Source organism: Rhinoraja longicauda, chromosome 20 (assembly GCF_053455715.1).
Source record: "Rhinoraja longicauda isolate Sanriku21f chromosome 20, sRhiLon1.1, whole genome shotgun sequence".
Taxonomy (NCBI): domain Eukaryota; kingdom Metazoa; phylum Chordata; class Chondrichthyes; order Rajiformes; family Arhynchobatidae; genus Rhinoraja; species Rhinoraja longicauda.
Genome location: NC_135972.1, coordinates 11,380,631 through 11,392,992, shown reverse-complemented (window position 1 = coordinate 11,392,992; position 12,362 = coordinate 11,380,631). Strand labels below are relative to the sequence as shown.

Sequence of the window (12,362 nt, the reverse complement as noted above, 5' to 3'; positions counted from 1 at the left end):
GGGGGGAGGGAGTGGGGATGGAGGTGGGAAGGAGGGGGGAGGAAGGGGTTGATGGGGGAAGTGGGACCTCCCCTTTTCCCAGTACCCCTCTTTCCCCCACCACCAAGCCCCCTCCGCAACGACCCCTGTTGTCCCCAGTCCCCATTCACAGACCCCCCCCCCATTCTCTCTCTCCCCATACACACTCTCAGTGCTTTTTTCGAAACACTTGCCCCGGTGGCCCACGAGCATATGGGCCCAATGCTGATCTGTGTATGTTAAGTGACTTGCAATAAAAAAATATACTTTAAAAAGAGATAAGTGCTTTTTAAGTGCTTGTTTTGAAACATTCGCGGTCACATAGTGCTTCTCACTGTAGCACCCATCTCAAGTGTGCCCGTTGGGCCCGTCCTCGTAGGGTTTCCATTGTAACCGGGAGGAGGGGAGGGAGGGAAGGGGGAGGGAGAGAGGTGTGGAGGGAGGAGGGGAGGGGGAGGGAGGGGGTAGGGGAGGGGGGGAAGGGGAGGGGGGGAAGGGGGGAGGGAGAGAGGGGGAGGGGGAGGGAGAGAGGGGGAGGGGGAGGGAGGGGGAGGGGAAGGGCGGAGGGAGGGGGACCTCCCCTTTTCCCAGTACCCCTCTTTCCCCATTGTGCCCGTCCTCGTAGGGTTTACATTGTAACCGGGAGAAGGGGAGGGAGGGAAGGGGGAGGGGGGGAGGAGGGAGGTGTGGAGGGAGGAGGGGAGGGGGAAGGGGGAAGGGGAGTGGGGGGAGGGAAGGGGGAGGGGAGGGGAGGGTGGAAGGGGAGGGCGGAAAGGGGGGGGAGGGGGGAAAGGGGGGAGGGGGGAGGGGGGAGGGAGAGAGGGGGAGGGTGGAAAGAGCATTCCTCTCCCCATCAGAACTGCCCCCTCCATCGACTCCTTTAAGTCCATGCTCAAAACCTATTTCTACTCCCTAGCGTTTGAGGCTCATTGAGGAGGCGCTAATCAGATGTACAGCACTTTGGTCAACGTGGGTTGTTTTTAAATGTGCTGTACAAATAAAATGGACTTGACTTGACAGCTCTTCGCAACAATGTAGCACAGGGGCATTGTGACGTCACACGCTGAATACCGCTGGGGGGGGGAAGGGGGGTCAGCTCGAGTCCATCTCACAGGGGCATTGTGACATCACAATCCGCACCGCAGCGCCCCCCTTCTGTCAAAACTTCGACAAATCAGGGGGGGCAGCACTTTTAAACCTCTGTAACTTAAAAAATATGCGTCCGAATTAAATAAAAATATAATTTTCCAGCAGCGAACCGCATGCTGATTAAGGCGGTACAAAAATCGTGGCGCTACGGTTCACCGTTTTGCCGGAATTGCCGTCTTCAGCCGACATCAGTGGGATATATATATATAGATACAAGATCTGAGTTTTAATAGTATATAGATAGATAGGAATATTTTACCAATTTAAATGTTGCTGACTAAAATAAAATATTTTGGAATAGAGCTGGGGAAATAAAGCTAATATTCACTTGATAAAATACACAAAATGCTGAAAATACATAGAGTAATAAGAAATGCTCATATTGAGGTTGCATATCAGTCATTAACTTAAAAATATTAAGCTGCATTTTATATTTCAGACCCAGATACCCCAAAGCATAAAGGATATTATTTTTAAATCTGTATGAATTACTTTGTCAACTCTGATACATCATTGGGCTAAAGTCGAAAGGATTCAGTTCGGCAGAGAAACGGGGCAAGGGATTTTATCCAAAAGAAAAGTATGATGTAATGCATTTGGAAAATGGTAACAAAAAAAAAGAAAGCAAATCTGGGCACTTAATAATGGAAATTGGGACGTGGCAGATGAATTAAACAAGTATTTTGCATCGATTTTTTCCAAAGAGGATACACCTCAGAAATAGCGGTAATAAAATATCATTGGATTGAATTTGGAGATTGGAGAGGTGTTGAGAAGATTGGTGATGGATTAGTGTAAATTAATGTTTGATGGTTGTGTGGACTTGGTGGACTAAAAGGCCTGTTTCTTCCATGCTGTGTAACTTTAGGGCTACGAGCTTTATTTTGAAACAATCCAAGGGCAGCATTCACCAGGCATTCGTGAAACAATTGGTGGCAGGTTAGAAGACTGGACAGAATTTTTTTTTTAAAATAAAGTATAACTGAAAGGTTCACAAGGTCGGAAAAAGTTAACAAGATAAATCTCTAGATGTCATCACTGAATGTAAAGTAGGTATGTTGAAGTATTCTGCACAAACTCATCCACCCGCTGCCTCTTAGAATGAATAATATTCTCCCCACAGTATTGCTGCTCTCTTGCACTTGAACAAAGAGAACTTATAATCTTATAAAATTAAAAACTAGCAATAAGAAAACATTTTTTTTATAAGGGATGGGAGAAAGATAGGATGTAAAAGCAGATTGGTTAAAAAAATTAACAGAAATACAGAATGGCAGAGAATGGTTGAGGGACTTTGTGACTCCTATATATATATTATTCATTGTGATTACAAACAGGAGAAAATAAACTTGAACATAGACATTGTTGGAGATGTCTGCAAGCACTAATATGCAAGCAGGAGTTGTACAAAAGTATTTGGCATTAGTGAGTACAAAATTATGTTAACTGCTGCAAACACCTGGGAATGTAAACAAGTGTCAGCACTGATACTTCCTAAATGATCAGGCACCTTGTACCTCAACTAAACTTCACTCATCAATGCCTTTATATTAACCAAATTAATTATTTTCAATTGCAGAATTGTTTTGTAGGCTTTTGTAAATATTAAGTGACTAACAATGGGAAGGAAATATTTTCACTATTCCACTTCCAACCTCATAAGTGAAACAGTGAAATAAAATGTGTTTTTGAGGCTCAAAAATGTGAGGATGCTTCTGGAAACAAAATAAATAGATAAGAGTAATTATGAATGCTCAGCATAAACATCTCGGATGACCTGTGCCAGGTCCGGCACATGGATGTAATCACAAAGATGTGCCAGTGTCTTGGATTTCTTACTATTTTAAAGAGATTCCAGCATGTCCCAAATACTCTAACAAACCTCTATAGACCCTGATTGGTTGCATCAAGGTCTAGTATGGCAATTCCAACATACAGAATGTAAGAGGCTGTGAAAAGTGATGGATTCAGTCCGGTCCATCACAAGCACATCTCTGCCCACAATCAAAAGCTTCTACTGAAACACTGTCTCAAGAAGGCAACATCTATCAACATGGATCCCCACCATCCAGGCCATGCCCTCTTCTCTCTGCTACTACCTGTACCTCATCATACTTATGCCTATAACAATAAACTCAAGAAGACTTGACTTGATCTATAATCTACTCCAAGGCTTGCTCCAATTTATGGAGACTTTCCTTCCATTCTGAGAACCTTGTGCAGTTTGGGAACTACTGCACTAGTTCCAAACTTCTCTGGAATAACTTGGGAAATAATATATGAAAGAAAAAGAACATGGGTGCCAACTGACAGATTTGACTGAGGAAATATTGTTATTGAAACTATTCTGAAGTTTTCTCAATAATCCAGTAAAAATTATTTTGTCAAATAATAATAATAACTAAAAGAACCTATCCAAATCAGAACTTGAAATTATGCTTTAAAATGCTGTTTGATAATTTACAACAAGAACAGATGAAGAGACATTGAAGATTACTTTGAATGTACCTGTTCATGGCTCACAGGAGGGAGTTGAGCTTTATTCCAAACACCACCCTGATCAGCAGACACATACACCAATCTGGGCTGGGTCTGAAAATAAAAATTGTTATTCCACACTCTTCAGAATACTTCACACCCCCACCCCCTCTCTTTTATTATATATACTAATACAAATGTATTACACACATTATCCTTCCAAGTTACATATAACATTTGACAATCACAAGGTAGTGCAGTTCAGTGAAAGCAAATGTTTTATATAATATAATGAATGGAAACAAAGTTAATTTCTAAACTGTCGCTAAAATTACTTTGAAACATTGACTGATGCCAATATTTTGGTTAAGGTGGTTAAGTGCGAAATAGGAATTGATATAAAGGCAGTGAAAGAAGAAATTTCCAGATGTTGACCATCTTTGAAGGTGAATAAATTGCCAATCCTTAATTTTACGTGAACCAAAGGAGGAAACTGAAAAGATTCTGATAAGATTTTTTCAAGAGACACAAGAGATTGCAGATGCTGGAATCTGGACCAAAATGCAAACTGATGAAAGAATTCAACAAGTCAAGCGGCATTTGTGGAGGTTGGGGGGGCAAAAAGAATTGCCAATGTTTTGGATGAATACTCAGCATCAGGTGAATTTTCCCAATTCTCCATAATTATAAAGGTCATCGCAGCCTAGAGGATTGCGAACTGCTAACGTACATTGTTTAAAAGGCGAAGAAGAGATAAAGAGTAATTGCACTGGAGTGGTGGCTGAAGAGGATTACGAGGATAAACTGAATAAGATACGGTTCTTTCTTTTGGAAAGAGGCGGCTGAGGGGAGACCTAATTGATCTGTATAAAATCATGAGGGGTCTGCTCTGAGTAAACAAGAAGAGCCTATTTCCTTTAGCAGAGGAGCCAAAAACCACAGTGCATAGGGTTAATATAATTGGCAGATAGGAGACAAAGAAAAAATGTTTTGCCAATAGGGTGATGGGCATCTGAAATACACTGGCTGAAAGGTTGAATAAGGCAGAAGTCCTTGTCACATTTACAAAGTACATGAACTTGCATTTGAAGAGTTGAGGCCCACAAGACTATGATCCTGATGCTGGAAAGTATCATTGGCTGGGCAGGTTTTTTTGACTGGCAGAAACATAATAGCCTATATGGTGTCCTCCAGAATCATAAATGTTCTATGCTCCATCATATGAAAGAGACGCATTAAATTAACATACATGCTTCAATACATATGTATTGACACGTAAAATATTATCTATTGCTGCTGAGCAGCTGGATGCTTTAGGCCGATTCCAACACAATTGCCAGGCCTATATTAGGATCCGAAGACCACAGTTTCGCAGGACAGCCTGAAATTATTTTTCTGCTGGTCGACACAAAATGCTGGAGCAACTCAGCGGGACAGGCAACATCTCTGGAGAGATTATTTTTTGCTTCTTTTTATTCTTTATAATTTTTATTAGTAGGGTGTATACCTTCCAGCCTGCCCCTTTCCTCTGACCACCATGTACAGATCAGAATCTTGCCTCGGATGTCATAGCAATGCGGCCACATGCAGTCAACCTGGCCACACCAATTTGATATCCATAACATCCTGATCCTTAATGTTCATTTCTTCAGCATCGGTATTGAATTTTCAGATTGCGTGGGAGTAACCAATATAGAAATAAAAGCTACTTCATACTATACCATTTTCACCCTTTCAATGCAAGCAATGTAGTTTTGAAATAATGCATATCTTTACAATTAAATAAAATGTCAAGAATTTTACGTCTCTCTTTGATATACATAAAAGCACTTCAAATATGTATTAAGGGGAGGCCTTGTGCTCTAGGAACATATTTGCAAATATTTCTGAGCAGGAAAGTGGTAAATATCGTTCACGTGGATTACATTTAATTTGTAGCCTTATTGTGGCAACTATCTTGAGTAGCCAAGCTAGTGAGCAGTGAATTAGTATAAATTTCAGGATTCCAGTAATGATACACATTGAGGAATTTAGCACAACATCTGTGTCTCTAGAATAAGTACCAATAGTCCAGGATATACACGATATTTGATCATTGAGAGACTAATGTCATACATGAATTGCTGCATTGGTACCCCAGCTCATCCCACTCGATTTTAGCACAATGGTCACCCAACTCCTGATCTCCTCAGCTATTTTTCAGAGCATCTTTTATACTTCTCTCAGGTGATCTTTCCAAGCCACAGATGCTATAATTTATGCAACTATTCCTAACTATGTGTAAAATCTACAGTAAAAGTCTAAAGTCCTCACAACGCACCCCTACAACATCAGTACTCAATCTGACTATCCTCCTCTGCGCAACATCTAAAGGTATTGGATGATCTGTTCATAACCTCACCACAAGAACAGTAATTAATCCTCCAGTTGCCGCCTGAGCAGAGCAGTGTGGAGTTTTTAAGCATAATCTTGCAGATTTCCAGATCACTAGCATGCAAATTGTCTGGGCTGCGATTCCTTAAATAGTTATCTTACCTGGTTACTGACAACAGAGGCAAAGAGGAAACGGCCAGCAAAGCCAAATGAGTAAACATGCGAGAGAAGTGTTTGATACGTTTTCCCAAAATCCATTGTTTTCTTAAGCACCAGTGCTCCTCTGGCATTTACATCATCTGTAAGATAATTTTAATAAATGATAAACTTATATTTGTGTTTCATAACATATTAAGTTTAACTTTTATGTTAAAGCTGGTGACACTCAATTAGCCACTCTACCTGCTTGAACATCACCGAGGACATTAACCCCATGCCATGTTGAACAGTAGTTACCACAAGGTTACAATGGCCTGTCAGCATTAGGAATACTTCACAGCTTTCATATTACAGGCAGCTTTAGAGCCACGTTTGTTTGCTTGGTCTCAAATGCTTTGATGAAAAATTTATAATTGACATCTATCTATCTATCTATCTATCTATCTATCTATCTATCTATCTGTCTGTCTGTCTGTCTGTCTGTCTGTCTGTCTGTCTGTCTGTCTGTCTGTCTGTCTGTCTGTCTGTCTGTCTGTCTGTCTGTCTGTCTGTCTGTCTGTCTGTCTGTCTGTCTGTCTGTCTGTCTGTCTGTCTGTCTTATCTTATATTATTAAAACTCTGTGTCCGTGTGTATGTGTGCAGCATAACTTTTGTCGCTCGCACAGCCAAAATGGTACACCATAGCGCTACAGTTTATGCACCACCATACTCGCCATAATCCTGGCCATATATTAAAACCACTCTCATTCGAATTGAAGTTATATATTTAAAGCTAGAGGGTTTTAAAGTTTAAAATTTTCCTTTCTAACCCATTTCCTGAAGGTCTTCAGCGTGTGACGTCACAATGGCACCCGTGCGCCTGTGAGATGAGCTCGCGCTCCCCCCTCCCCCGCCAATGTCCAGCGTGTGACGTCACAATGCAATGCGAACCGCACGTCTTCAACAGATCAGCTCGCTCTCGCCCCCCCCCCGACCCTTAACTGATGTGTTCCCGTGTCCCCCCCGGACCTTTAACTAATGCGCTCCCTCCCCCCCCCCCCCCCCCCCCACCCGGACCTTTAACTAATGCGCTCCCTCACTCCCCCCCTGGAACTTTAACTAGTGAGCTCCCTCCCCCCCCGGACCTTTAACTGATGTGCCCCCCCCCCCCGGATGTTTAACTGATGCACCCCCCCCCCAGATGTTTAACTGATGCGCTCCCCCCCTGACCTTAAACTAATGCGCTCCCCCACCCCCTTAACTAAAGCGCTCACCCCCCCGGACCTTTAACTGATGCGCTCCCCCCCCCCCCCCCCGGACCTTTAACTAAGGGAAGAGTGGGGGTGGGGGAGAGTGGGCGTGGGGAGCGTGGAAGAATGGGTGTGCGGGTAGGGAGAGTGGGGGTAGGGGAGGAGAGGGAGGTGGGGGCGAGTGGGGAATAGGGGTGGGGAGGGGGAAATGGCGGTGGAGGCAGAGCCGTGGGAGTAGGGAAGGGGAAAGTGGGGGTGGGGGCAGGGGAGGGGCAAATGGGGCTGGGTAGGAATGGGTCAGTGGGAGGAAGGGGGGATAAGGGGGATTAAGTGGGGGGGTTGAGGGTGCTACAATACAGGAGAGGCTTTGGGTCCAGGCCTCTCTCAATCATACCCTCTCCCCTTCCCTGTCCCCCCTCTACAAGGAATGGGCCCAACGGGTCCACTTGGTCTAGTCTATATACTTAAAACTCTCACTTGTTTGTTTGTTTGTGACCGAACATCAGTCAAAACTGTACAAGATAGCGTGACATTTTTAGGCCCACCTTATTCACCGTCGTCATGTTAATGGTAAAACTGGTAGTTTTATTGAAATTGGTGTTATATTTTTAGTTATTCACATTTTAAAGTTTTTAAAAACCAGCGCATGCGCACTTGGGGCCAGTCCTCACGTAGGATGGCCACCAGACCAGCGCCTACACATACGTAAGATGGCCGACGGGTGACTGCGCGTGCGCAGTTGGGGGGAGGGTCATCATTTTCGTTCAGCTCCCACTTCCCGCCAGACGCCCGTTTAGTTCCGCAGCCCAAGTGGGGGAGTGTCACCGCCACCGCTCCAAACCCCAGGAGTCTCCATCATGGCAGCCGCTCCGCCCCAGTGTCCCTGCCCCACCCCGCCACCACCGCTGCTGCCGCTCCAAACCACGGGCGTCTCCATCATGGCCACCGCTCCGCCCCTGAGCCCCCGCCATCACCGCTGCCGCCGCTCCAAACCACAGGCGTCTCCTTCACTGCGAGACCCCAGAGCCCCGCTGATCCATCGCCTAGCCGCCGCTGCTTCTCCTTCCCGCTCTAAACCCCGGGCGTCTCCATCATGGCCGCCGCTCCGCTCTCCAGCTCCAGTGAGCCATTACACCGCCGTCGCTGCTCCCGCTGACGCACTTAACGTAAGGGGGCTCCCTCATGGCCACCGCTGCTCCTGCTGCCACTCTAAACCCCGGGCGTCTCCATCATGGCCGCCGCTGCTCCTGCTGCCGCTCTAAACCCCGGTCGTCTCTGCAGTTACTTGTTATTACACTACTTACTGTTAGCAATGTCATTAAAAGGTTTTACTGGTTTGGGAACTATCCAGAGTCTGCAAGAAATTGCAGTGAGGTGGGGATATAGCCCAGTCCGTCACGCAAACCAGGCTTTCCACCTCTGACTCCATGTGCACTTCAAGCAACCTCAGAAAAGCGCTCACCCTGGTCATTCCTTCTTCTCTCTGCTCTTTTTGGGCAGATCCCCATCTGTTATCAGGATTCCGAATAGTCCTTCCATAAACTAGGGCACTGTCCAATTCACCTCTACTACTTGAGATGCGACCTCTACTACTTGAGACTGCTTCTCCATCACGTAAAAGGGCCAGTATCCTTCGATTCATCGAGAACACATGACGGACATATTCTTCCTTCCTTCAAAGACGTCTGCATTGAAAGAGGTTTGTTGCAAACTGACGACCATTGGCAACAGACGATGGAAGATGCTGAATGGACAAGACTCCCTGAAGCAATGAGAGATTTGTTTGTTTTGCTGACGATTGCTGAGATCAACACTTCTCGACAATTATGGGATCGCTTCAAGAATTCAATGTCTGAAGATTACCTTCAAAGAGAACGGAGAACAATCGATGATCCAAATATCATGATTGATGAGAGGCATCATGATCAGGCTCTGTTGTATATTCAAGACAAGCTTGTGAATTACAACAAGACACTGGGATACTTTCATGTGCCACTACCAAGACATGGAAGGATGAACCTTGATGGTGACAATCCAGAATTGCTGAGTGAACTGCAGTACAATGGACCTGAACAACAGTGATTTGTTGAAGAGAAGGAGCCTCTGCTGAATGCTGAGCAAAGAGCAGTGTATGACCATGTGTGCAGCTGCTTGGAAAGGAATGTTCCTTCAATGTTTTTCATTGATATTCCAGCAGGAATGGGCAAAACAATTCTCACCAATTTGATCCTCTCCAAAGTTCGAGGTCAAGTTGATGTTGCTTTTGCTGTAGCATCCTCTGGTATAGCAGCTACATTGATGCCTGGCGGAAGAACTGCACATTCTCGATTCAAGATACCCATCGAAGTGAACGATAATACCATGTGCAACATTGAGAAGAACTCCAACATGGTTCATTTGATCAGGAGTGTGAGACTGATTGTTCGGGATGATTGCCCGATGATTAGGAGGGAGAGCTTTGAAGTGGTGGACAGAACTCTTCGACATCTAAGCAAAAAGAACGATGACCCTTTTGGCGGCATTCTTACCTTTTGTTGTGGCGATTTTCGCCAACTTCTGCCTGTTGTGAAAAGGGGAAATGATGCTGATGTTGAAAATTCCTGCATCAAGAAATCCTATTAACGTTCAAATTGTTATATTTTGTTATTCTTATTTTAAACTTTAATAAATCCCTTTTCCACTTGCTGTGCCCGTCAGCTGCCCATGCGCAGTAATACCTCCATGTTCGACGTCATGATGGAAACCCGACGAGCAGGAATGGCGGCGCCGCCAGAGAGCCCCTAAGAATGGAGGGAGGAGATGGAGTGGGTGACTGGGGTGTGGGAGGGGAAGGGGGGGAGTGGGTAGGGAAGAAAAGGGGTTGAGGGGATGGAGTGAGGGAGGGGAGGGGATGGTGCCAGACCAATGCAGAAAAAAAAAAATTTTTAAGAAAAATCGTGATTTTCATTGAGTTTTATTTTTAAAGGCATTTATTTTAAAGAAAAAAGTGCGATTTTTCCCAACATCACAATGGCAACCCAATGAGTTATGGGCCCAACGGGTCCACTTAGTCTAGTATATATATATATATATATATAGATATATATATGTAAAACAAAGATAAATAAGGGGGAGGGAGGAAGGAGGGGAGGGGGAGGGAGGGGGGAAGGGGGAGGGGGAGGGAGAGGGGAGGGGAGGGGGGAGGGGAGGGGGGAGGGGAGGGGAGGGGGAGGGAGAGGGGGGGGAGGGAGGGGGAGGGAGGGAGGAGGGGAGGGGGGAGGGGAGGGGGGAGGGAGGGGGACCTCCCCTTTTCCCAGTACCCCTCTTTCCCCGTTGGGCCCGTCGTCATAGGGTTTCCATTGTAACCGGGAGGAGGGGAGGGAGGGAAGGGGGAGGGAGGGAGGAGGGAGGTGTGGAGGGAGGAGGGGAGGGGGGTGAGGGGGGGAAGGGGGGGAGGGGGGAGGGAGAGGGGAGGGAGGTGGGTAGGGGGGAGGGAGGGGGAGGGGAGGGGAGGGGGGAGGGAAGGGGGGAGGGAGGGGGACCTCCTCTTTTCCCAGTACCCCTCTTTCCCCGTTGGGCCCGTCCTCGTAGGGTTTCCATTGTAACCGGGAGGAGGGGAGGGAGGGAAGGGGGAGGGAGGGAGGAGGGAAGTGTGGAGGGAGGAGGGGAGGGGGAGGGAGGGGGGGAGGGGGGGAAGGGGGGGAGGGGGTCGGGTAGGGGGGGAGGGGGAGGGAGGGGGGGGAGGGGGAGGGGGAGGGAGGGGGGGGAGGGGGAAGGGGGGAGGGGGAAGGGGGGAGGGAGGGGGACCTCCCCTTTTCCCAGTACCCCTCTTTCCCCGTTGGCCCGTCCTCGTAGGGTTTCCATTGTAACCGGGAGGAGGGGAGCGAAGGGGGAGGGAGGGAGGTGTGGAGGGAGGAGGGGAGGGGGAGGGAGGGGGAGGGAGGGGGAGGGGGGAAGGGGGGGAGGGAGAGGGGTAGGGGGGAGGGGGAGGGAGGGGTGGAGGGGAGGGGGGGAAGGGGGAGGGAGGGGGACCTCCCCTTTTCCCAGTACCCCTCTTTCCCCGTTGGGCCCGTCCTCGTAGGGTTTCCATTGTAACCGGGAGGAGGGGAGGGAGGGAAGGGGGAGGGAGGGAGGGAGGAGGGAGGTGTGGAGGGAGGAGGGGAGGGGGAGGGAGGGGGAGTGGAGGGGGGTGGAGGGGGGAAGGGGGAGGGAGAGGGGAGGGAGGGGGGTAGGGGGGGAGGGGGAGGGAGGGGGGAAGGGGGAGGGAGGGGGGAGGGAGGGGGACCTCCCCTTTTCCCAGTACCCCTCTTTCCCCGTTGGGCCCGTCCCCGTAGGATTTCCATTGTAACCGGGAGGGGGGAGGGAGGGTGGAAGGAGGGGGGAGGGGGAGAGGAATGGATGGAGGGAGGGGGGAGGGATTGGGGGAGGGAGGGATGGAGGGAAGGAGGGAGGGGGGGGAGTTAGGGGGGGAGGGGTGAGGGAGGTGGGGAGGGAGGGGGGAGGGAGTTGGGGAGGGAGGGGGAGGAGGGGGGAGGGAGGGGGGAGGGAGTGGGGATGGAGGTGGGAAGGAGGGGGGATGAAGGGGTTGAGGGGGGAAGGGGGACCTCCCCTTTTCCCAGTACCCCTCTTTCCCCCACCACCAAGCCCCCTCCGCAACGACCCCTGTTGTCCCCCTCCCCAGTCCCCCTTCGTGGATGGGGGACTGAGCTCAGGGGTGACCGAGCTTTTGCGGTTGCAGCTCCTAGACTGTGGAACAGCATCCCTCTCCCCATCAGAACTGCCCCCTCCATCCACTCCTTTAAGTCCAGGTTCAAAACCTATTTCTACTTCCTAGCGTTTAAGGCTCATTGAGGAGGTACTGTGAACTGTTTGCGTGCCACTGTATGTTTCATTTTTTTCCTTAGTACCTAATCAGATGTACAGCACTTTGGTCAACGTGGGTTGTTTTTAAATGTGCTATACAAATAAAATTGACTT

At 48.0% G+C, this 12,362-nt stretch overlaps 1 protein-coding gene across 1 annotated transcript in view; it reads right to left on the bottom strand.

Annotated features, from left to right (window-relative positions):
* Positions 1-12,362, bottom strand: part of LOC144603563 (sortilin-like) — a 120,624-nt gene that overhangs the window by 36,955 nt on the left and 71,307 nt on the right. The window contains exons 8-9 of the mRNA XM_078416947.1: positions 6,181-6,317; positions 3,676-3,759 (exon numbers count right to left, since the gene is read on the bottom strand). Of these exons, the coding sequence (XP_078273073.1) occupies positions 3,676-3,759; positions 6,181-6,317 (221 nt within the window). The remainder of the gene's footprint in view (positions 1-3,675; positions 3,760-6,180; positions 6,318-12,362) is intronic.